The sequence below is a fragment of the Anopheles gambiae genome, chromosome 2 (genome assembly GCF_943734735.2).
Source record: "Anopheles gambiae chromosome 2, idAnoGambNW_F1_1, whole genome shotgun sequence".
NCBI lineage: Eukaryota > Metazoa > Arthropoda > Insecta > Diptera > Culicidae > Anopheles > Anopheles gambiae.
Genome location: NC_064601.1, coordinates 112,326,614 through 112,351,121, shown reverse-complemented (window position 1 = coordinate 112,351,121; position 24,508 = coordinate 112,326,614). Strand labels below are relative to the sequence as shown.

Below are 24,508 nucleotides of genomic sequence, written 5' to 3'. Positions count from 1 at the left end.
TGTGTGTGCGGGGGGACATTCGGTACACTTTTATTATCTTAATGCTATTGAAACACCTTCTCGTTGGCCCAAGCCTGCCGCTAATATAACGTAATCGTCTCCACGCAGTACCACTGGTTAGCATCCCGTCCCGATTTCTGTGCCTTTTGCTCCAGCATACGACGCAACGAAGGGGACAGCTTTTGCAGCTCGCCTAACAGCCCAACGTGCCGCTCGACAATGGTCAGGAGGCGCTGCAGTTGCTCCCGTATCGGCTCCTCGGTGGAAAGAATGAACTGTTGGTAGTGTGAATCGAGCAGCACCATCATCCACTGTACCGTCTGCTCGTCACTGTCGAATGTATCCGCGTTGTGTAGCGTTTCGCTCAGCATGGCCATCGGATCGGTAAGCAGATGCTCGAGATGCTGCAACAGCTCCCGGACGGTGCGAAAATCCAACTCCTTCCGTGCGTACGCAATCAGCGGTTTCCGGTTGAAGCTGCAGGACAGGACAATGTTGAGCAGATCGCGACGACAGGGATGATTTGCCTGCGCCTCCACCATAATGTGCTGATCGGGAAGCTCGGGTTCATCCTTCTTGGGCGGCTTGACTTTGCTGGCCTTCGGTGTTGTCCCAGCTTCCATCTCTTGCTCCTCATTCTCTTCCTCCTCCTCATCCTCGTTCGTTGCAGGCAGCGCGAGTGCATACTTGAGCGCCTTTATGAGCGTCCGTTCCGATACGACCGAGTAGCGCTTTAAACATTTGGCGAGATCTTCGGGCAGGTTCGCTTGCATCAGCCACGGCACGACGCGGTCGCAGATTTCCACCTCCGAGTATCCGCAACGTTCCAGCTCCTCGAGCATGATTTCAAACTTTTCGCTCAAAATCAACGGCCCGAGCGATACGTCCGCATTGTTGAAAAGCTTTATCTGTACCGTATCCTTCGGCAGGAGGGAGCTTTCGATCACATCCACCGGCAGCGATTCCCGATAGGCCGCCCGCAATTCGTCCTCAAACTCGGCCTCACTGTACACCCACTTGTAGGCGGGTTTGTCTGCTGGCGGCGCTTCGCCCGAACCGTTCGCGACCGTTGCATCGCCACCATTCGCTTCGAGTTCCCTTCGCTTGGGCAGCTTGGACAGCATTTCGTCAAACGCGTACACATCCAGCAGTTCGCACTCCTCGTTAATGCTTTCGTCGTCGATCGTGTGCGACAGGTCGAAGGTGCGCTGACTGCCGATCATGTCCGACAGCTGTTCCTTGCTGATTTTAAACGGCACGACCGCCAACATCTGCCCGAACGCGAGCAGTATGTTGCTCTCCACCACCCAGATGCGGGATGACACGAAGTACACCTTGAAGTATTGCTTCGCCTGGAACACCTTGAACTGCACGTTGAATAGGACGAGCGTCGCGCCGTCCTGATTTTTGTTGTTCGCGTAAAACGCGACATAGTCCTTGCCGATGCTGGCCATCGAGAGCGGCTGCTTTACGTTCAGGTGGTGCACCATTTCGATAAAGTTCCCTACCCCTTCCTCGCGCTTCGGCGACTGGCCGAGGGAAAGCTGAAGGTTAAATATGCGACTGTCGGACCCTGGTTTTGAGAAAAGAAATGCCAATTAAATTCAAAGCCGAAAAGCCACCTCACTTCCCGCTACTTACAGATGCTCAGCAGCGATGGGCCATCGCTCCCGTCCACCACACAGGCGCTCACCAGCCGGATCTCGTCCCCGATGCGCTGCACCGCTATCTTTTCGATCGTTTTGTGCACCTTCAGGTCGGCAGGATTGAGCAGCGCGTAGTGCAGCTCCATTGAACCGTCCTCCTCCTTGCGCAGGAAGTACGTCAACAGTGGCGTCCCGTTGTCCAGCAGCAGCACCTTCACGTCCCGTATCGTGTGCGTTTTCGGGTCAACGAAGGGCACCGCTACATTGCCGGCCTCATCCTGCTGCGATTTGTTTCTCGTTTTTAGCGCACTTTCGAGCGATTCACAGCTACCGTCTGTGTACAGGAGCAACGTTTGACCACTCTCGAGACAGAACAGATCGTGCACGGTGCGGTACAGCTTAATCTTCTTCACCGTGTTCATGTCGTGCTGGTCCCGTTTCCAGCATCGTATGTAGCGGCCGCCAAACACACCGACGTACCGCTCGGAGCGGAAATCGTACACCACCTTGCTGCTGAGCCGATCCAGCACGGTCCAGCTGCGGATTTGTCGTTGATTGCTTAGCTGTAAGAAAGAGCCAAGAAATGTTAATCCGTAAGAACCATTGCACCGGGACACGCGCGACCCGTTGACCCACCTTCACCACCAGTATGATGTTTCGGCCCAGCGTATTTATCACGCAGCCCGGATCGACATCGCGCGACAGTCCCAGAAAGTCGTCGATGTTGTTTATCGGACATAGGTTGTAATAGGCGAGCAGTTTGGCCATTTCGAATCACTTTATTTGCCGTCCGGAGTGTCGCGTGTGGGAGCGAACGGAGTACAACGTGCTTTTTGTTTACGTTTTACGGCGCCTGACAGCGCTCCGCAGCGTTTGACAGTTCTCAGAGGAGAGCAAAAAAAAATGCCCTACGAAAACATGTCAAGCTGTGACACACGTACAGTGCTTAACAAGCCACACTCGGCAGGTTGTGTGCTGGTAAGGAGCGCGAAATAATCGTGCAATAGAGCGAAATAAAAGCAAAATTGAATTGTTTTTAGTGATTGTGTCTGCTAAATTACCATTTGAGTGTTGGAAAGTTGTTAAAATCCCGATTTAATAGCATTTTGCCGCACTGTTTTGCTTATTGGCGCGGTAAGCAGCACCTTTGCTTGACAGCTGTTACCTGTGTGCGTGTGCGTGTGCTTGTGTGTACGTTCGTATCGCGTTGGAATCACGTCGCTGCTGGCTGCTAGCTTGTTGGCTGCGGATATTTATCGTGAGATCGGTAGCAGAAAGGACGTCCAAATACTCTGTGCCCTTTTCGGTGCATCACACACTCACACAAAACTTCCCCCTCGGTGAAAACAGTCCACACTACTCCCCAGACTCAGAATGGGCGGGAAGCGAACGAAAGGAAACACCAAGGTAAGACGGTGCCTGCTGCCTGGGGTGTCCCCTCTTGCCGTTGACGTGTACGGTCAGGGAGTCCCTCCCCCCCATCCCCGTGTCGTATCAATTTCACCATTCATGCTAATCGATTTCCCCCCGCTCCCATCGCGTCCGGTAGCCGTCGAGCAGTGGGCGCAGTGCGGAACTGCTCGGCACCTCCGTGCCGACACTGTTCGGGTTTGCCGCGCTGGACAGCACGAGCATGCCGGTCGTGCCCGGGTTTGTGCAGATCGACCCCAACCACAGCGTCGACGAGCTGGACCCGAACCTGGACGATACGCTGCAGATAGTGCTGCGCAAGATGCTGAAGAAGGATCCGACCACCAAGACGAAGGCATTGCTCGAATTCACCGAGCTGATGAACGGGGCCGACCTGGAAGTGGTGAAAGCGGTGCTGCCCTTCTGGCCCCGCCTGTTCGTCAACCTGTCGACCGATGCGGAGCACCGGGTGCGGGAAACGACGCAGCAGGCGCAGGCAGCGATCGTGCGCCGGGCCGGTAAGAAAATTGCCCCGTTCCTGAAGCAGCTGGCGCCGGCCTGGATCTCGTCCCAGTACGATACGTACGCACCGGCCGCCAGTACCGCGCTGCAGTCGTTCAGCAGCGCCTTTCCGCCGGGCAAGGTGAGCGAGGTGTTTGTGTTTTGCGAGCAGGAAATACTCGACTACTACACGAAGAACCTGACCATCCACACGGCCATCACGCTGAGCAATCCGAAGTGAGTGAGCGGATGACCGAGAGAGGGAAAAGGGTGTATTTTACAGTTTTTCTTAAAATATGATTTGATTACTTCCTTTGAACAGGTCCCACACACCGGAAGAGTGTGAAAACAAGTACCAGCGCGTGCTCATATCCAGCCTGCGCGGGTACGCACTCTATCTAAGCCGCATTCCGCCGGAGAATCTGCAAAAATCGGCCGACAAGAATGCGGAGCTGCTGAAAAGCCCCAAATTCTGGACGTACCACAAGCACAAAACGGCCGCAATTCGGGCGGCCTGGTTCGAGGTCATTTCTGCGCTGCTCCAACACGCCCCCTTCCTGGTGGAACAGCACCAGGCGCAGATAACGACGAGCGTGTTCCAGTTTCTGGACGAAACTGACCCAACCGTCGTGACGCACGTGTGGAGCTCGATCGTGCTGATCCAGGCGCATCTGGCTGGCTGGCACACGCACCTCAACTTCGACAAGGCCGTGTTTCCGAAGCTGTGGAAGTTGCTGAGAAGTGGCGGTGGTGGCAATGCGGCCTGCGTCTACCCCCACATGCTGCCGCTGGTGTCGGGCTTCACGCGCGAAGTGCTCGGCGACGAGCGGTTGGCCAAATTCTACAGCCTCTTCTTCGAAAGCATGAACGAAGGGCTGAAGGCGGTACAGTCGAGCCGGGCGGACGTGACGGCCGTTTCGCAGGCGTACTACGAATCGTTCCAGTACGTGGTGCTGCAAGCCGTGCGGGACGAAACGATGGCGGAAGCGGCCCGGGAAGAGTTCTGCATGAATCTGCTCGATCAGCATCTGGTGGGGGTGATTGCGTGGTGCATTACGAGTGAAGCGGCCTGCGGGAAGTACGTGTTTCAGAGCATGGCCAACCTGCTGGACCACTGGTGTCAGCACAGTGCGACGCATCCGCTGTACGTGCGACTGCTGGTGACGTTCTGGGAGCGGCTGTACGGGGTGGTGAAGGAAAGCGTGGACTGCAAGGACAATGCGGCGAGCATAACCGATGCGCACGTGGATTTGGTGCAGAATCTGCGCCGTACGTCGCACAAGCGGGTGAAGTTTGCGGTGGAAAACCCGAACGCCGAGGATGCGGTGGACGGTGGCAGCTGTCCGCTCACCAGCGGGGATCACGCGAATCGGTTCGAGAACCAGCTGCAGCTGCTCGTGTACCGCATCTGCCAGCTGTACATCGCTAAGATCAGCGTCGAGCGGGACGATGGGTATGTGCTGCAGCTGGAGTATCTGGTGCGAGCGTTCCAGGGCCGGGAGCTGTTCGTGTTTCTGGCCCACGACAGTGAAAACATCAAGTGTCTGTTCGATACGTTCGCACGATGGCTGCAGGATGCTAAGCTGCAGTCGGAGTACGTGGTGGAGCTGATCATGATCCTGTACAAGTATCTCGATGCGGACGAACGGGCAGCGCTGCTAAACAAATGGATAAAGGTGCGTAATCGATACACATTCACACCGATTTGTTTGAGAGGGAAGCACGTGATGGGAAGCGTTTGCTGAATTTATTTCAATCGCGTGCATTGAAGGGAGATACATTCTTCCGTTCATTGACTGTGGGACTGTAGGACAAATAGCAAACGTACACGTTTATTGGCACACTGCCAACGCTCCAAGCTACATGTCCTTTTGTCGATGCCACTGGCATGCGATGACACGATATTAAATGAAGCAATTGGGCTCCGTCTTCCATTTCGCACCGTCCCGGCTAAAGGTTAAAGTACTGTTTGATGGGACACAGTACGATGGCCTTTTCACGGGTACGATGTACCGATTGGGTGTTATTTCCGTTGCCATTAGTGACCTTTCGGGCGAAGGGTTTTTGTGCAGCACGGGTGGAGTATGTTTTCTTTACCCCCGTCAAAAACAATTGCTGCATTACGAGACAGGTAAATGGCCTTTGCTGGGGTCATAAATTGTTTATTTCATGCGGGAAGAACGAGCAAAGAGGGGTAAATGATTTATAAACCTTTGTACAACATATCTTTTGCACGAATGGTACACGTGTTGATGATCTTTTTGGTGGATTTTATTTGATTTTGATGCAGAAAATTTCGTTCCATTTGTAGAATGGATGTTTTTAAATTAAATTAAAAAAAAATATGGAGTTCTTAAACATCATTTTTGTTTTCTTTGCCCCCCCAGATGGCTAACAAAACCGTTCAAAGCTGGATCATCCTGCGCGCGCTCAGCCACCCACTGTGCCAGGAGCCAAACATTAAGCAGTTCCTCTCGCAGCCCGAGGTATCGAGCAACATTATCGAATGTGCGGTTGGTGTCGCAAACGGTAACACGAAGGACAACATGATACTGCTGCAGAAATGTTTTTTCGTGGCCAGCAATGGCGAGATATTGATTGACGCGGAAACATGCAGGAGAATCATTGACACCGTCACGCACCCCCTGCGAGACGCTTCGAAGCAGGAGCTGCACGACGGTTGCATAAGCTTTCTCGCCCAAATCATGCCCGTCATCTGCAGCGACGGCAGGCTGACCGAGTTGCACCGGGCACTGTTCGGAACGCTGTTCGATTTCAGCGTCCACAACGTGGTCAGTGAGCATCTGTCCGAGGATACGCTGTGGGAGGCAACGACCGCCTGGCAGGATGCACTGTCCGGTGAAGACATCGAGCTCGACGGGCAGCTGCTCGTGCGTTGCGTAAACACGATTGACGAGCGGCTGGCCGCTCTAGCCAGCAGGGCGGATCAGGCGGACATACTGGTGCTGCTGGAGAGGGTAGCTGAACTAACGGCCAAATTAATTGCCTGTGCCACGGAATCGCACAAACACGACCGACCCAAACGTTGCCAACAGGTCGACGCGATGCTGAGGGAACTGTTTGAAAAGCGCACGGTGGAGCTGCAGCGTCAAACGGACGAAACGGCACATCTGGCGGAGTACACCGAGCTGCTCCAGGGACGGCTGATAACGAAACAATTGCGACTCTCCACATCTCCCGCACTGTCCAACGAACAGTTTGTTGTTGCGATGAAGAGCTTGCTAGCCCGGGCGCTTGGTGCAGTGAGCGTTGTGTTGAAGCTGTCGTGCAAAGCGAAGCTAAAACAGCAGCGGCCAGCGAAAAGCGAACAGGCAGACAAAATGGATGTGGATGAGCGGAAGGATGAGCTAGAGGAGGAGGAAATGGACGTGTCTGAGAATGGCGATGGCAACGAAGAGGAGGACGAGGAGCTTTGGATTCTGCGCTCGTGGTCGAAACTGATCTACGAGAAGGTACTGTCTGTGATATATTTGGCCTCCGTCGGGGATACGGTGCTGTACAATACGGAGCAGGTACGTTCAACTCAATTACCTAAGTAGGAGTTCTTCATAATCAGCTTAAACAATCATCCCTTTTCTTCCATTTCCCTCCCATCAGCTTGAATCCGTCGTTGAATGTTTAATACTCGCAGTCCAGGAGAAGCTATCGCTTCTGCTAAGGAACGTACCACAGGATATCGTGCAGGAAATCAAACGGAAACTGTTCACCCTGGCCAACGAGCACGGTATGCTCTGGGCCAAATGTCTGAATGCGCTGCTAGTGATCGATCAGTACGCGGATGAGGAAAACGGGCCCGTTCTGTTGTACGAGGACGCTTCGACGGTGGCCAACAACAGCGAGGATCTCGTGGCCTACATTAACATAGTGCAGGTAAGTTTAGGCATTTGTTTATCTTTGACCCCATACAATAATGTATTCCTTTACTTTTCCAGTGTCTGGGTGCAAAGATGAAACCGAAATGTCTTCCCATCGGACCGAACCTGTTTGAAAACTACTTTGACGTGCTGGTAAAGCTCGCCTCGGCCCGCTGCCTGATAGAGAATCACTTCTCCACCAACTACAACGAACTGAACGATCGGAAAATCATCGGCAACTGCTTGATTGTGCTGCACGAGCTCATCACCCGACAGGCGGCCAACAAAATGTTGCTTTACAATTGGTAAGCAAATGGGGATGATTGGTTTTGTGGAATGAGCTACAATAATTTAATCCCATTCCAACCTCTTTGCAGTGATCTGGCACAAGCGGACGAAAGCAAAATCTTCCTCGACATGGAGGTGGCCAACGTGCTGACGGTGGTGCTGCGCTACTTCCCCAGCGAGCTGGACATCTCCAAGTGGGACTTTATTCGCATTGCCCTCAGCTCGTGGACGCTTTCCGTCTCCAAAAGCTTTGCCCACTACCATACGCACAATGTAAGTGCCGCGCGTGTGCGCCGATGTCACGTGTCACGCATTAAATCTGTATTCTTTGTCCGTTTTTTTAGATTTCCCTCTTTATTGCGGCACTGTTTAGGCTGTTTAACGGATTGATGCAGTTCTTCAATGCAGAGCGGCAGCGCAGCTCCACCGAACTGCTCACGAACGTGATCGAGGAATGGGACAACGTGTTCTCGAAGGACGTTAATCTGGTGCTGCTGAAAGCATTCATTGGTATTGTGAATGCGTTGGACAGCGGGCGCAAATCGGATGAATATTTCATCGAAAGCATCTGCCCGTACGTGGAAGCGATCGATTTTAATCACGTGCTGAAGGTAAGCGCCAAAGCTCACGTTGAGACAAAGAGTAGCACAAACGCTTCTAACCCGGTTCCTCACCCCACTTTTACCAGGCAAACAAAGTGGACTCAAAAACATCCCTGGACGATCTCATCACCTTCTCGCTGACCAACATTCGCCACCGGAACAAGCGCGTACGGTACGCCGCTACCGCCATGCTTAGGTCGCTCTCGATCGGGCTGGTACAGCGGGATCAGGAGCAGCTGCTGAAGCGCTCCGAGTCAACCGAGCGGCAGCAGGAGAGTGGCGAAGAAGCAGACGATAGCTGGCATCTGCTGGAGCGTTTCCGGCTGCCACTGGACGAGTACCAGGATTTGCTGCACGAGTTTGTGGCCGATTTCCACTACAAACCGGCCGACCAGGAGACGGCCACGAGCGTCGCCGAGCAGGAAAAGCTGGCCGAGGCCAGATCGCACTGTCTGTCCTACCTGCTGCTGTGGGACTGTATTCTCGGTATCTGTGCCAAAGCTCCGTCCGAGCTGCGATCGATCTACACTTCCTGGATATCGCGCAACGAGTTTGAGGAGGTAAGGGCTCCGCGAAACACATCATCTTCTTAGGTGGATCTATTTTATTATGTGCATTTTTTATTGCAGCTGCTCCTGCCCGTACTCTTCAAGCTGATGCCACCGGAACTACTGCGCAATCCGGACTCCTGTGCGGTTTATGGACAAGCGATGTTTGCCAGCTTAGAGTGGAATCAGATTAAGAGTAAGTTTGGTTTCTTTTAAGCAAAGCGCTACGTTGGCTTTGGGACTTCTTCGTCCACCTGTTTCTCTTCCGATTGATCTTCGTCCGCTTCATCGGCTAGAATATTCTCAATTACCGTCACTTGCTCTTCCATATCGTTCTCCGTTTCATCTCCATCCTGTGCACTCTCATTCATTGAGGCGCGTGTATCAATCTTGTCACTAGAATCTGCTTTAGCCAGCGATTCTTTGCTTCGTGATGCTTCACCTTCTTGCAATGCTTCTTCTCCGACGTTTCCATCCTCAACCTCTACGCATACACTCTCCCGCTCCACCGTAAGCACTGCCTCCTCCACACAGTCGTACACTAGCTCCAGCGAGATAATGCTCAACGGTTCCAGCTCCTCACCGTCCCTCATTTCGCCTCCCACCCGGGGCAGCTCAAACACACTCGAGTTGACGGAAACGAACGATTCCGATTGTCTTACGTACGAGAAGGACTTTTGCTTGTCGAACGTTATACCGGTCTGCTGCATCATGCGCCACACCCACTCTCCCACCTTGTCGGCAAATTCAACGTAAAAATCGTCGATAACGTCATTTTCTTGTTCCGTTTTGCCTGGTCTAATCTTCACCTCCAGCAATCGGCTTATACGGCGCAATACTACCCGCGAAATGTTTGCCGCTTCCTGTCCCAGGGGCTCCATGGTCGTGTACAGGTAGTAGCTGGCGAGACACTTGGACAGCTTGTGCATCGTTTGCCTGAGCAGCTTAATCTCCCAACAGTGGACCTTGTGCAGTAGCTTGCGCTCCTGTTTGGCCCGATGCCGGCGCCACATGGCATCGTCCGACCGTTGCTGCCTAGCGTACCCGATCGACTCCTGTATGCTGACGAACGGTTTCGGTTCCAGCAGGCTCGTCAGGTGTTGCTTTTGTTTCGGTGAAAGTGTTGTCGAGTATTGCTCGAGCGTGTTTCGAACGCGTGACGTGCCGGGGCGCGCTAACGTTTTGATGCGGTTCGTGGCCGAGGAAAGTTTGTGCTCGATGTAATGGGGCCGTTTATGATGTACCTAAGCAATGAAGAGAGAAGAAGTGGAAAATGTCTCATATGATGAATAGTAACAGCACCAACACACTTACCACTTCCTTAGGCAGTGCTATGAAATCGATATGCTCCACCGGCTTCAGGACCTCTCGATCCAGGATGAAATTTCCACTGTGTTGACACTTTTTATACTTTTGCGGGCTCGGATGAACCAATTTGTAGACCGTTGGCACCGATGTCTGCTTTTCGGATCTTCGTTGCTGTGCCTGCAATTTGTTGTTGGCCAATCGTTCCTTCGCTCCTTTGCGCAGCTCCGCCTCGAGCGAGGGAACCGTGTCCAGTTCCGGCAGCTCTTGGGGAAACAGCTCGTAACCGGTAGCTTTATGCTGTAGGCAACAATCCTCCATTTTTGTTTGACCAAAACTTCCTAAAAACAAAAAAAAAAAACGCCCGAAACCTGTACAATTTGAGCCAAAATAGTTGATTCGTTTACTGCACAATGGTTACTAAGCATTTCGCATTGCTCTTCTCTGTTCGCCCACTAGATCCAAACACAAAGCTGGAACGTTACGCCTGCCATCTGTACGCCCAAACGCTGCGCCATCTGCCGGTAATACTGCGCCGATGGTTTAACGGGCTAAACCATCGCTACTCCACGATTGTGAGCAAAATAACGGCCAACTCGGTGTCGGGCTTGCTGTGCCAGGAAGAGTTCCAGGCCCTGCTGGAACGCAAGGACCGGCAGGACAACATGCAGATCAAAGTGCACTCGGCCCTGCGCCAGGTGATGGCCGTGTACTCGATCGACGAGGCAAAGGTGGAGCTGCACATAACGCTGCCGAGCAACTTCCCGCTCGGTGCGGTTACGGTGGAGGGTGGCAAGCAGATCGGCGGACGGTTGCAGTCGCGTCAGGTCGTGATGCAGCTTTCCATCTTTCTGACGCATCAGGTAAAGTGTAACGGCGGTAATTAACGCTTTTCATCCTGTACCTAACCAGTTTTGTTTTCTTTGTCTCGCACGTAGAACGGTTCGATTAACGATGGTTTGTCGCTGTGGAAGCGTAATTTGGACCGTAAGTTTGAGGGCGTAGAGGAGTGCTACGTGTGCTACAGCGTTATACACCAAGACACCTGCCAGCTGCCGAAGCTGTCCTGCAAAACCTGCAAGAAGAAGTTCCACGGACCGTGCTTGTACCGGTGGTTCAGCACGAGCAACAAATCGACGTGCCCCATTTGTCGACACATTTTCTAACGAGTGTGTGGGCGCACTTTGGGCCGCTGTACGAGTAGGGACCCCGGTTTTAAGCACTTACACGAAAAACAAATTGAGACGCATAGCTAGATGGGTATTTTGTTAAGCTAGGTAGATTGTGCAGAAGGGTAAGATGCCTTTATTTAAGTTACAATGAAGAGTAAATAAGCGAAAACAAATCGAACAAATGAACATAGTTGAAGAAGCGCGGTTAAGAATTGTTGGCGAGTGTCGTCCGAATCCAATCGTGATAATATGACACACTGGCAAAACCATCCGGATAGCCCTGGGCACATGGTACCGCAAAGTTGGCCACTCCGACAACCTTTCCTTCGTACACCAGCGGTCCACCGGAATCGCCCTGTAAAACAAAGGACGCAGACCAATCAGCGTTTAGTGGACAGTGACATGAATGGTAAGAAGGCATACTTACATTACAAACACCTTCGCCCTCCTTCGTCAATGTGCAGATATGGCCCAAGTCGACTGCTGGATTGTCCTCGAGGAGCCGCTTGCATTCCTCGTACGGCACGTACCGCAAGTTGATCGTTTGGAGCATTCTCGGCACAGACCCAGAGGTCGAAACCTTACCCCAACCAGTCGCCCTGACCGTTGCATTTACCGGAAGCTGTCGCTCCGAGTACTCGACGGCTTGTACGAACTCTCCGAACTCCAGGGGCGTCTTCAGCTTCACCAGCGCAATGTCATTGTGGAACGGTGGCTTGTTGAAGCGGCTGTGCACGAAGAACTGCTCCACACCGTACCGCTTGCCACCGGACCGCAAATCGTTCGTACCAGCGAGCACCTGCATTAGCTTGGGCGGCAGTATGGCACAGTGGGCTGCCGTTAGCACCCATTGGCGATCGATGATGGTACCACCGCACATATGGCTAAACAGTCCTTGCAGCGACACTTGGTACGGAGCGGTACCGGGAGCTGCTTCCGTACCTCCAACGATGCGACCGCTATCATCCTGCTTGGGATGAGCTGCAAAACGTTTGTGTTTGTTTCAGATTTGATAAATTTGTAATGGAACACAGGGAATGGCACTCCTACCGGCGGTGAGACATAGCACCGAACACAGCACGAACACTCTAAAGAACGTCATGGATGGAAGCTTGCACAACACTGGTATGTAACTAATGCCCTGCTTGACATACTCGTTTTGTTTTTATACCTCTGTCGCGAATACGAAAACACCTTATCATTAATCTAAAATATCTCCCGGTCATGGATTTACTCGTATGGGATTAAGAATAGGAACCCGTCTGCGGCGAAGCTCCCTAGGTGCATCTCAAGAGGCTGTTATTCTTCGTTATAGCTTTTAGCATGGAGTTGAGTAGTTGTGATTCGATTCAGCTAGTTTGACTCATACAGTACATTTAAGAGTAGAGTTGGAAAGAATTATTTCATGAATTGATTGGATATGACAACAAGTCATCCTAGCTCTTCTATCTTTCAAGCCATCAATGTTCTAAAGAACTCCTTGAATTTTGTGCTAATGAGCACTATTGCTAGTAACAGAGCTGATTGTAGAAGGCTTTCACCGTACTACAATAACGGAAGTAGTTTATCAATCGAACATGCCGTATTCGGTGGGGTCTAGGACTTTGGCCTCACTTGACTTTGAATACATCGTGAGCTGAGCGTAAGCCAACTTGTCCAGAGAAAGTGAGCAAACTACTTACTCTAATAATTCCAACAGCTTTAAAGACTCCTACTAGAGATCGGACACGCGCACTGAGCTCCGAAGTGAGTGATGAAAGCGAGAAAAATGACCCAGAAAGGCACACTACTGCTGTTGAATGCCGAAAAATTCTCGGAATTAGTTGGAAATCGTACAGCGCGTAAAGGCTTTTCAAACAAAAGAGTAATAATGGAGTTTGGAGAGGTATATGCGGTGTCTGAATCGAAAGATATCTTTATTAAATTCAAACTACTCAAAGCTGACCCAAGTACATCATACATTGCCCAAAAACGTCTTAAGGATTGTTGGCGATCGTTGTCCGAATCCAATCGTGGTAATACGACACTCTTGCGTAGGCATCTGGATATCCCAGGGCGCAAGGAACGCCAAAGTTAACCACCCCAACAAGCTTACCCTCATAAACCAGTGGCCCACCAGAATCGCCCTGAAAGGATAGGCAACATTAAGAAATTGACTCAAAGGCACCACTTCCATTAAATCAACTACTTACATTGCATGCGCCTTCGCCCTTCTTCGTCAGCGTGCAGACATGTCCAATATCGACATTTTCACTATTCCCGTGCAGCCGTTTGCATTCTTCGTACGGCACGTACGTTAGATCGATAGTTTGCAGCTTGTTAGGCATCGCACCGGTACCAGATAGCCGACCCCATCCCGTCAGCGTTAGCGTTGCATTCTCGGGAATCTCCCACTCGGAGTACGCGATCGGTTGCACAAGATCATCGTACTGGATCATCGATTTCAGCTTGACCAGCGCAATGTCATTGTGAAAGACGGGATTGTTGTAGCGACTGTGGACGTAAAACTTCTCCACCGCATAGCGCTGGCCGCCGGCATTGAGCAGATTGGTGCCGACCAACACTTTCGTAAACTTAACCGACGTCTGCACGCAATGGGCCGCCGTCAGTATCCAGTCGCGATCAATGATGGCACCACCGCACGAATGGCCAAACAGTCCTTGCAGTGATACCTGGTATGGGGCTGCGCCGGGTGGAGCGTCGGTACCACCCACGACACGGTCATTTCCTTCCACGTCATCCGGTGTGGGATGGGCTGTAATGAATATTTCAATTTGTTGTAGGTATCTTCAGATAGATCTTCAGATAGAGATATCGTTGATCATCGCTCTAACCATAGACGAGACACAGCACTGAACACAGTACGAAAACACCGATGGATCTCATGATAGATTCTTACACAACACTGGTATGTAACTGATGCCATGTATGCTTTAATCGATCGCTATTTATACCGATCTGTTGTCGGAAGCACTTAAAACGCATATTAAATGCGCAAAGCATTACTCTGATTCTAAGACGTTTGATAACGAAGATAGCATAGATTAAATCAAAAGCTTTCTACGTTAGTTTGTTGTTCTGATGGGATCAAGAAACGGAAAACATTCTCACTGACGCTATCTTTGCCCCTATCATTCAAGCTATCTGTAAGAGTTTATGGATGAGGCACTCATTGACCGACATTCCTGTGGCATAATATTATGCTAGAAGTGCTATAGAGAGGTTTTAAGAGCGCTTTCCAAGGTTCTTATCTGTAAGGTTTGATCGTATGAACTGATTTAGTGGTCGCAAGCAGTTTCCGGATGAGGACCACTTAACTGTTCAGATTAGTGTTCATGAAACTTTCTTAAAGATTATGTGCTATGAATCTTTAGTGATGAGTGATTAGAATCACGAATCAAATCTCTAAAGATTTATATGAATCTTATGAGTCTCGTGAGATCCATGAATCTTTAAAGATCTCTATGTTCCAAAATTAGAGATTCAGATTCATTGAATCACTTTGAAGACTCATCCGATTTATCAAACTGAATCTAAATCATCCATCCCTATTTGAGTTTTCTCAAGCAAATACAATCGCATTGCTCAGGAACAACGATGAACTTTTTCTTAGATGACAAAGGTTTTATTAAATAAAAACATAGGAACTAACATGCTTAATCATCGGATTCTTCAAATTGGATATGTATCGGGATTTGTCTTCGTCTTTTGTTATTATCCTAGGAACGGTGACCCGATAAGGAAATGACACCGATAAGACACCGTTCTTCCTTTATCTAATGTATTCCATTTACTTTTCTTCACATTGTTACACACGATCTAATTATTTATTATTCTTCAACTATCCTGTTATCAGTCAACGCGTAATGCTACTCAATTTATACGATTATGTGTCGTGTTTTGAAGGGTTCCGCGCAGAGATTACCTGCCGCTTCAGCTACACTTACCGTACGATAAGAAGCACCCTTAACCAAACGGCCAATACGTCAATTAAAATATCGCCGATCGACACAAACACAGGAGGCAGGACAAGATTCTCATTCATTCGCGTGGCCACCACGGGGTGCATGATAAATCACCCTATCGTCCATCAATCGGATTGTCACGAGTTATTTATTATTAGTAGTACACCGATAACAGCCCTTTTTTCCTGCCAGCAAATCAGATGATTGCGCGCTTGCGGATGCTTTGAATGATTTCGATTTCGAGCTCACCCGTTTGGTGGGGTTATATGGGAGATTAAGCTGATTTATTGCGTGTTTGTATGCTGTCAAGCTCTAAACTAAGCGATGAGAATGTGTACTACACCTATAACTACACCAGTATCACTACCCCAAATATTGCTACTCTACGTTAGAACCGTTATCCTTCCATCCAATCCCTGCAGCACGGGCGATCGTTCCCGAACGTAGCTCTCGAACGCGTCGATATCTACCGGCCCGTTCACCTTTCGCTGTCCGTACCGCTCGAACATGGTAAACCCATCACCACCGCCGGCCAGGAACGAGTTCGTTATGACGCGATACTTCCGGAACGGTTCTACCGGCGCGTACTTGGGCACGTCACAATCATGACACAGCACGTCCAACGCGAGCACCCGTTCCCCGACCGGGTTGGTGACGTTGAACAGGACACGCAAACCGGACACCTGCAGCATGTTGGCACCGTTGAACCGGTCCTCGTCCCAAGACTTGGCCACACTGTACTCCATCAGCTCGATCAGATGGTCGCCGCGCATGTCGAAGCAGACGAGCGCGTTCTCGAACGGCAGCACCTCGATCAGGTTTTTGAACGCAAGATCTGTAAGAAATTCACGGTAAAGCATCGCTAATTCTTGTCTTGAAGTAACCACATAACACACACACACTTACCTCCACGGAACAGTCCTACTCGAATGCCACCGACGGCAAGGACGGCAACGGCTGCATAGGTCCATTGACCCGGTTCTGCCTTTGGCACGAAGGCGGCCACCATCGAGTCAGCTATCAGACTGCCCAGATTGCACTCCCCAAAGCCACAGGTCGCCTTCTGCAGATCGACCCCAGTCGCACCGATCTTCCTGTTGCCGATCTCATCGACCGCAACCTTCCACGGGACTAGTGCCTGGGCCACGGCCGGATCCGGCACAATGTCATTGCTCAGATAGATTGGATTACCTTCCCACCGTTGAATGACGCCCTGCTCATCAAAGTACAGCACAATGTCCCCGACCAGCTTGGTGTAGGCGGAAGCCTGCACGATCAGCACCCGATGTCCGTTCGGTTGACTGACGACCGTTGGATATTCGGACACGGGATTCATCGGAATGGTCGGATGATCGCCCGTGTACAGGAAGCTATGTGAATGGCCCCCCACAATGATGTCCACCAACGGGCCAACATTCGCCGCGATCGAACGATCCACATCGATGCCACAGTGCGACAGGACGACGATAATGTCGCACCCGAGCTCGGTAAGGTGTTCCGCTTCCGTTCGGATCGTTTCGACCTCGTCCTCAAACATCAGCTCGCCCGTGTTGGCGATCGTATCGGTCGTGCTGAGGATGACCCCAATCACCCCGATACGACGCCCGCCGCGCTCTAGCACCAGACTCTTGTTGAACCGGTTAAATTCCGGTTCCAGGCTGTTGTCCACATTTACCAGCAGCACCGGCGAAGCGATCGTCTCCAGAAACGGTACCACACCTTCCACCCCATTATCGAACTCATGGTTGCCGATCGTCTGTGTGGGTGGGGAGGCGGAGAACAAGTGTCATTAACCAGCTATCAATGGGAGCCACCGCATTAACCGCAACTTACCATCGCATCGGCCGGAAGCATGTTCAGAAACTCCGACGTTGCGTTCCATCGGTGAATGTTGTACCACAGCGTGCCCTGGAAGTTGTCGCCCGCGTTCAGGTAGATTGCGTTCGGTCGCTCGGCCAGCAGCCGCTTCACGACCGTCACCGTGCGGGCGTACCCACCGATGCATCGCTCCCCGGCCGCCCCATCACACGTGACACTCGCCTCGTTCACCTCCTCGAAGCGGGCATGAAAGTCGTTAATGTGCACGATAGACAGGGGGAAAAGCTCCTGCTGCCCAGCAGCACCGATTGCACTGAACGAGGCAAGCAAGCAGATGACCGCGAAACGTGGGAAGAAACACCAACTCCGCACCATTGTGAAGTTTGAGCACGCGCGCGCTCTCTGCGTGTGCGCACCGTGCGAAATCTTGCGTGACACTGTCGTACGGGCCCGAATGCGCGAAAGATTCGCCGCGCGGGGGCAGCAAATCAATTTCGTTCGAACGACCCCTCATTGCCACCAACACCAACAGGTGAGTGAGAGTAAGAGCGAGAGAGAGAGAGAGAGAGAGAGAGAGAGAGAGAGAGAGAGAGAGAGAGAGAGAGAGAGAAAGGTAGATTGTGAACGAACGATAGAGAGGGGGAGACCGTTTGTGGGGCTTACTGAGTGTAAGCCAACTTCTTTGGAAATCGCGATCAATAACGCAAAGCTCGCTAATGTATTGAGAAACATGGGGTAAATCCCGCAAATTAAAAGACCCCCAACGGTTTATTTTAAATTGAAATCGGTGCCTGCTGAGTAAACGTTGGTCCGGTCTTGTTGATGCTGGTGGTGGTGGTTATTGCCCCCTTCCAGTTCTAATACACTTATTGTACAGGTGGATGCGAAATTAGTCTTGAGACATTGAAAAAAGCTTTTTTATTCCAGAAGCTGCTTCTACAGGTGTCAGAGATGCCCTTCATCGATTAGGGTCTTGTCTCGAGAGAGGGAGATACAGAGAGATATTGATATGTCTCTAGCTCTAGGACGTAGGTGAAAAGATCTAAACATTCAAGTGGGTTTTGCGGAACAACATCATCATCACATTTGTTGGACACGAGATAACGTCGATTGTCTTCAATTAGTCTGCGAAGGGTGCTGAGAGATAAGATACTGTTGTCCAATGCTGAACAAATGCCAAGACATCAAGATATTCGGGGATTACAAGCTTCAATCACGAGCAGGCAGTAACCGAGGTAGTTCCTTCACAGTCATCCCGCTTTATCACTAACACTGACACACCTTGTGAGCACGTGTGCTATAGGCCAGCTGGCAATACAGGACCCATTCATCTGCTGTGTGATATTAATTTATTTACTTTTTTCCTTTTTCAGTTCAAGATTTGAATGCGTTCCTCCAGCACAGGAGCGACGGGCGAGCGTGGCTTCACGTACTCCTCAAAAGCCTGCACATCATCCATCGGTGCAACGACCCGATTTCTACCATAGCGCGGGAAGATCTCAAAACCATCACCCCCTTCGGCCAGATACGACACCGTAACGACACGATACATCTTGAACATCTCCACTGGGGCGTAGCTCGGCATGGAACAGTCCTGACACAGCGCCTCCACCGACAGTACCCGGTGTCCGATCGGATTGGTGACGTTGTACACGACGCGCAGTCCGGACACGTGCATCAAATTCTTGGCGTTAAACCGATGCTCGTCCCACGACAGCTCGGCACCGTGCTCCAGCAGTCCGACCAGCTGGAAGCCCCGAAGTTCCAGACAGACCAGCTTGTTCTCGAACGGAAGCACTTCAATCAGATGCTTGAAGGAAATGTCTGTGAGGAGAATTTGGGAAAATTCAATATCTCTTCTGGGCCTTTAGGTTGTTACCTGCTTACCTCCCGGGACAAGACTCTGCCGTATACGCCCAACAGCAATCGCTGCGATCGATGCGTACGTCCAGCTGCCCTCCTCCGCCATCGGCACGAACGCTTCCACCATCGAGTCGGCAATCAGATTCCCCAGCACACACTCGCCAAAGTTGCAGGGCGGTTTCAGCAGATCGACCGCCGTCGCACCGATCGTACGCTCGCCGACCGCATCGATCGCTACCTTCCAGGGCGCGATCGCTTCCAGCACTTCCGCATCGGGGACGATATCGTTCGACAGATAGATCGGATTACCTTCCCAGTGCTGCACAATGCCCTGGTCGTCAAAGTAGAGTACAATGTCCCCGACAAGCTTGGTGTAGGCGGAAGCCTGCACGATCAGCACCCGATGTCCGTCCGGTTGGTTGACGACCGTTGGATACTCGGAAGCGGGTGTCATTGGAATCTTGTCGTTCTGTCCGCTGTACAGGAAGCTGTGGGAATGTCCACCGACAATGATGTCCACGTTGGGGCCCGCATTTGCTGCGATAATGTGATCAACATCGAGACCACAGTGCGATAGGACGACCACAATATCCACACCTTCGGCTGTAAGCCGATCCGCCTCCAGGCGAACAGTTTCTGCCTCATCCTCGAAAACCAACGCCCCAGTGTCGGCCATGTTGTACGTGGTGCGGAGGATCACTCCAATCAGGCCGATCTTGCGCCCAGCACGCTCCAGCACCATCGACGGGCGGAACTTGCTGAACGTTGGTTCCTTCGAGTTGTCCACGTTTACCAGCAGAACGGGCGACTGTATCGCTTCCAGGAACGGAACCACACCGGCAATTCCATCGTCAAACTCATGGTTTCCCACAGTCTGCAATGTTCGGTAGAGAGTTTTATGAAGAAAATTATGAAGTAGCAGCGCAGTTTCTCTCGAGCATAAATGCAACTTACGACAGCATCCGCCGGCAGCAGGTTGAGGAAAAATGCCGTCGCATTCCATCGATGGATGTTGTACCAAAGCGTACCCTGGAAGTTGTCGCCAATGTTAAGGTACACCGGATTCGGGCGCTCCTGCAGCAGCTGTCGCACGATCGTAACTGTGCGGGCGTACCCTCCGAGACACTGCTCAGCCGCACCGTCCCGTTTCGGATCGCACGTAACGCTTGCCGTATCGATTTCCTCCCAGTGTGCGTGAATGTCGTTGATGTGGACGAGCGACAGAGGGAACAGCAGGGAGCCGTCGGTACGGTGCGATATTACCAGCGGCAGCAACGCTACGGTGCCCAGACAGGTAAGAAGCTTTAACACGGGTCTCGGAGCCATCTCTTCACGGGTCGAGTGACTGCGAAGCAATGGTTTGGAATGGTCAAAACGGCCACCTTCTCGCTACCTGGCTTAAGGACAAAGGGACGATATTCGTGCACAGGTAGGAGAAGCTATGGGATGGGTTGGTATCTCCCCCGTAGTTCGAGTGCTGTTTGTGAGAAGAGAATAATTTGCAATTTGTTTTTTTCTTTTCTCATCGAAACAACTTGCTGAGATAACATGTTTGATAATGATAAGATGTTCTCGTTGTCTGTTGCTTGCCTGATGTTCAATAGCACATGCAAATCAACCTCGGGGGTGGTATCAATCCAACAATTGCTCTTTTCTTTATGAAGCAACAAATGATACAAAATGGCTCCATAAATAAGATATTCCTTTTATTCTTCGGTTCGGACACATTCTACGTAACAGGGTGAGGTTAAAATTAATTCTACTCTACCATTCTTCTTTTACCTGCCTAAGTACATCTCTGAAACTGATCAACTTCGCTAAACCTTCTTCTCTCTCTCTCGTTCTCCTTCTTTTACAGTTCATCGGACTTTTTGTTGCGCTGGCGGCGCTTCCGGCGCGTCTTGCTGAGCGCCTCGCACGCCTGCTGTATCTCCATGAACCGTTCCTCGGCCGCCCGGAGCCGGCTCTTGTCCTTCACCTTGTCCGGGTGCGTTTCCTTCGACAGGTTGCGGCAGAGCGTTTTGATTTCCACCTGCGAAGCGGTCGCACTAATGCCCAGCACCTTGTACGCGTTCTGCTCGCCGTCCACATCCATCGAGTCGACGATTTGTTTCCAAACCTCGGCCCAGCCGTGATGCTTCGCAAACTGGTAAGTGTCGTGCAGCGTCTGCTTCAGGTCCGTCCACCACGGTGATTTGAGGAAGTTGTACAGTGCCTCGTGCACTGGGACCTCGTCACCCTCGCTGTCCGTGATCGTACCGTTGAAGTAGAGGAAGCAGCCCCACAGGGCCAGATAGATAACTGCTGCCGTACCCAGCACTGCCAGTCGTCTGTGGATGTATAGATGTGTGTGGAGTTAGAGGATGATTTTGAAATGGTCGCATCCCTTGATTGGCTTACCGTACAAGTCGTTTTTTCTTGGGCACCTCCAGGTTCCACTCCTTGGAGAGGTTGTCGAACGCGAGCGCGCTGCAGAACGACATTATCGTGAACCAGTACTCTTCCTCCATGATGAAGTAGCGCGAAAGATAGGATACGTACGACGCTACCAGACAGTGCCACAGGACACCCTTCTCACGCCCCGTATTGCCCACCGTCCAGACACCTGTTGGGGCGAACGAGTCCAGATTAGCAAACGAGTTAGAACAAAAAAACACTCACCGCTTTCGACCCCTTACCCAACGCCACACCGAACGGAATCAGCCAGTGAAGAAAGCCCCAATCGATGCCGACAAACTCGGTCTGCGGGATCGCCAGGCTGATCAGCTGGCCCCAAAAGTAGCCGATCATGATCGCCAGCAGAAACCGGCCGGTGGAAAACGGGGGCTTCCGGTTCGTGCGCAGCTTTGCATTGAACTCCTCCACAAACCGTGGATCGTTGTTGACATCGCGCACCATCGACGGGATCTGCAGCACGTCCGCCAGCCAGCCGATGCCGGCATACCCGAACGTACACCACCAGACGAAGGCACGCCGATCCTGCCGCAGATAGAAGTGATGCACCCCGAACACACCACCGACCAGCCAGAGGGCGTACGCCATGAGGATGGATTTGCGTTTTGCTAGCTGGCCGGGCTGTGCGAGGGATTGCTTCTCTTCCTTGCTGTTGCGGCGCTGTTTCGGCTTTTCTTTGGACGCTGCATCTGTTCCTTTGGCGTTGTGCTTCGGCGATGACGCATCGGTAGCCGCGACATGCTTCTCTTCCTTGCTGTTGCGGCGCTTTTTCGGCCTTTCTTTGGCCGCTGTTTCGGCGTTGTGCTTGGGTGAGGACGTATCGACGGCTGGTGCCGACGGTGAGGGGGACAGTTTTTCGCCCATTTCGGTGTGGTTCGGCTGAAATTTCAAAATGAAAAGCGCAGATTAGCAAGCAGCACAAGCAGAAGGTTGAGTTCAAATGGTTGTTGTTTAAAGTCAAGCAGGGAGCTTCTGTCTCATTACCAAACGTTTGGGTGAATGCATTACAGGATAGAAATTCAGGAACGTTTCAATAGGATTACCATGAATCCCTTAGTTCTCTTATCTTTCCCTCAAATCACTTTCCAGCGCACAATTCAGGTGTTTTGCAGTAATTTCTAAGCACGATTTAGCCTACTTTTCTCACGCCAAGCGCTACATCCGCTGTGTGTATGCAGCTTGTGCCAAACGACTCCACGTTCCAAGCCGAAGAAGATGTTAAAAAAACCCCTCAAAAGTACACGTCAGTGTCTATCCGGTCAGGGGAGAGAGTGGTGGTTTGCGCATTGTGCACGTGCGTAAACATTGCATTGCGCGGGTACGGTTGGCTGCGCGTATGCCGTTTGATAGTATAATCTTCGCTTTTAGCGTTGAGAAGACACGTTTCGCTTGGGTGTCCGGTAATCGATAAGAAGCAAGTGACTTAAATTTTAACTGATTTTTGCACTTTTTTCTTAGGGCCAAACTCCAAGACGCAGCGTGATCGTTATTTACGCACGCAAATGAACTTCACCTAGACACTGAGTGCGACTTTTTTTTTGTAAAGAAATGAGATCACAGCACTAAGCTTGATTCACAACTTTCACTGCACGGTAGACACCAGGAAAGGAGGCGCGCAGGCGGTCGCATTTACGGCGCACGAAGTATGTCACCGCGTATATGTAAGTAGCGCGCGTGCTAACCAAAGAACAACACGTTGCTTTTGCGTAGGTTTCGTTTGGAGCAGAAATTCAACTGTAAAAATCGGAGTTGTTTTGTGCTTATCTCGGAACCGTATCGCCACTAACGTCACATCTATTTTTTTTTGTTTAAAAAATACGTCTTTTCGGTAAATTTTACACACTTCAACGATTGCTACTCCCTTCCAGTTTTCACACACATCCAATCCATTCTTCTCAAGAACCAAACCGTAACCGTACAATTATTTCCACTGCTTATTCCATGTCATGAAGAATCAGCATAACATTCTGGAAGATTTCTACCCGAGCGATTCAGTTGATGATGATGATGATGACGACGGTTGCCAGATTTCCCGACTGTTTGTAAGTACCAAACTCCGAGCAGTCTTTCTTTCGCCTCTTTATGCTTTCATCCCAATTCCATTCCAGCTCAGAGCTATGTGGTGCTCTTGTGGGCAGCAGCAGCACCAGCGGAAGAAAGTCCCGTTATGTTCCACACCGCACGCTTGCGACGATGTTTTTTTTTACTTCTTTACGATTCGTTGTTTCGTGCAAAATCACCTACACAAAAAGTACATCTTTAAATTGTGTTCCATGCTCACCTTTTATATTCGTTTATTGACTGTGAATTAAGGTACGTCTTTTTATTTCAAAAAAACCCTCGGAGCCTCACACTTTCAGACGATGCACCTAACGTTTGGCTCGGACGAAAGAATGCAACACAATGATCGGCGATGATCTTCAGGTGAGCCACGCAGAAAGGAGAGAGAGAGAGAGAGCGTGCGCACGTCCGTGTGTGAGCGCCGTTGCGAGAGAAATAGTCTTGACCTATGGTACGCTGTTGGTGCGTGCATGGTTGAAAGAAAGAGAGAGAAACAATGAGAGAAAACGAGTGAGAGATATTGTTAAGGTGAGTGTACACGAGAGTCATTCGGACATTTGTGAGGGTTGGTTCAAGAATGGAAATTAAAAAAAAAAAAACATTCCAGAGGAACAGCCCAAAAGGGGCGACATTTTCTAAATGTCAAAATTACATTTGATTTTTAAAAATAATGCCATTTTAGCTTTATTGTGTAAACAACGTCATATAAAATATTCTTAAGGACTGAAGGACATAAGACACAGAATTACACGTGCTTTTCCAACTGCGTACACAACGTGAATTCCCCTTTTTATTCTCTTTTTCTGACAGCTCGGCCGGGTTGCCAAGATTTTACATTTGTACAAGGTTTGGACAATATTCGGTTGACAGTTGACCGCGCGGCTACATGAGGTGAAATATACAGCGAAATGAACTATGTGACAGGCGAAATATCTGACGGATAAAGCATCACAGCAACCAGCTGATGTGCAATGTAAACAAATAACGTGCACAAAATCGT

General features: G+C 50.9%; 8 protein-coding genes and 1 long non-coding RNA gene across 9 annotated transcripts; 2 read left to right on the top strand and 7 right to left on the bottom strand.

Annotated features, from left to right (window-relative positions):
* Positions 1-6: 6 nt before the first annotated feature.
* On the bottom strand, positions 7-2,536 carry LOC1269961 (uncharacterized). Its single transcript, XM_308615.5, has 3 exons — positions 2,283-2,536; positions 1,642-2,209; positions 7-1,573 (listed from the first exon to the last, which is right to left on the bottom strand). Exons 1-3 carry the CDS (start codon positions 2,412-2,414, stop codon positions 81-83), a joined length of 2,193 nt encoding a protein of 730 aa, XP_308615.5. The 5' UTR covers positions 2,415-2,536; the 3' UTR covers positions 7-80.
* A 43-nt stretch (positions 2,537-2,579) lies between these two features.
* On the top strand, positions 2,580-11,533 carry LOC1269962 (E3 ubiquitin-protein ligase listerin). Its single transcript, XM_308616.5, has 12 exons — positions 2,580-3,053; positions 3,196-3,794; positions 3,880-5,233; positions 5,945-7,090; positions 7,176-7,448; positions 7,511-7,737; positions 7,810-7,993; positions 8,065-8,331; positions 8,409-8,882; positions 8,952-9,066; positions 10,635-11,038; positions 11,114-11,533. Exons 1-12 carry the CDS (start codon positions 3,021-3,023, stop codon positions 11,339-11,341), a joined length of 5,304 nt encoding a protein of 1,767 aa, XP_308616.5. The 5' UTR covers positions 2,580-3,020; the 3' UTR covers positions 11,342-11,533.
* LOC5667228 (uncharacterized) lies at positions 9,073-10,628 on the bottom strand. Its single transcript, XM_001687994.2, has 2 exons — positions 10,185-10,628; positions 9,073-10,114 (listed from the first exon to the last, which is right to left on the bottom strand). Exons 1-2 carry the CDS (start codon positions 10,494-10,496, stop codon positions 9,095-9,097), a joined length of 1,332 nt encoding a protein of 443 aa, XP_001688046.2. The 5' UTR covers positions 10,497-10,628; the 3' UTR covers positions 9,073-9,094.
* On the bottom strand, positions 11,454-12,557 carry LOC1269964 (chymotrypsin-2-like). Its single transcript, XM_308619.4, has 3 exons — positions 12,398-12,557; positions 11,775-12,328; positions 11,454-11,702 (listed from the first exon to the last, which is right to left on the bottom strand). The coding sequence occupies exons 1-3, from the start codon at positions 12,447-12,449 to the stop codon at positions 11,553-11,555; spliced, it is 756 nt and encodes a 251-aa protein (XP_308619.4). The 5' UTR covers positions 12,450-12,557; the 3' UTR covers positions 11,454-11,552.
* A 680-nt stretch (positions 12,558-13,237) lies between these two features.
* LOC3290313 (chymotrypsin-2-like) lies at positions 13,238-14,289 on the bottom strand. Its single transcript, XM_565054.4, has 3 exons — positions 14,182-14,289; positions 13,540-14,102; positions 13,238-13,473 (listed from the first exon to the last, which is right to left on the bottom strand). The coding sequence occupies exons 1-3, from the start codon at positions 14,231-14,233 to the stop codon at positions 13,324-13,326; spliced, it is 765 nt and encodes a 254-aa protein (XP_565054.4). The 5' UTR covers positions 14,234-14,289; the 3' UTR covers positions 13,238-13,323.
* Positions 14,290-15,574: 1,285 nt separating this feature from the next.
* Positions 15,575-17,587, bottom strand: LOC1269965 (apyrase). Its single transcript, XM_308620.5, has 3 exons — positions 17,146-17,587; positions 16,219-17,068; positions 15,575-16,147 (listed from the first exon to the last, which is right to left on the bottom strand). The coding sequence occupies exons 1-3, from the start codon at positions 17,503-17,505 to the stop codon at positions 15,696-15,698; spliced, it is 1,662 nt and encodes a 553-aa protein (XP_308620.5). The 5' UTR covers positions 17,506-17,587; the 3' UTR covers positions 15,575-15,695.
* An 869-nt stretch (positions 17,588-18,456) lies between these two features.
* On the bottom strand, positions 18,457-20,334 carry LOC3290312 (apyrase). The gene is made up of 3 exons (XM_565056.4): positions 19,948-20,334; positions 19,018-19,867; positions 18,457-18,954 (listed from the first exon to the last, which is right to left on the bottom strand). The coding sequence occupies exons 1-3, from the start codon at positions 20,317-20,319 to the stop codon at positions 18,500-18,502; spliced, it is 1,677 nt and encodes a 558-aa protein (XP_565056.4). The 5' UTR covers positions 20,320-20,334; the 3' UTR covers positions 18,457-18,499.
* A 344-nt stretch (positions 20,335-20,678) lies between these two features.
* On the bottom strand, positions 20,679-22,638 carry LOC1269966 (dnaJ homolog subfamily C member 22). Its single transcript, XM_061647438.1, has 4 exons — positions 22,432-22,638; positions 21,672-22,326; positions 21,394-21,598; positions 20,679-21,323 (listed from the first exon to the last, which is right to left on the bottom strand). The coding sequence occupies exons 1-4, from the start codon at positions 22,450-22,452 to the stop codon at positions 20,846-20,848; spliced, it is 1,359 nt and encodes a 452-aa protein (XP_061503422.1). The 5' UTR covers positions 22,453-22,638; the 3' UTR covers positions 20,679-20,845.
* Positions 22,639-22,788: 150 nt separating this feature from the next.
* LOC133391698 (uncharacterized) lies at positions 22,789-23,944 on the top strand. The gene is made up of 2 exons (XR_009765162.1): positions 22,789-23,108; positions 23,316-23,944. It is a non-coding gene; the product is annotated as an uncharacterized LOC133391698 (long non-coding RNA).
* Positions 23,945-24,508: the final 564 nt, after the last annotated feature.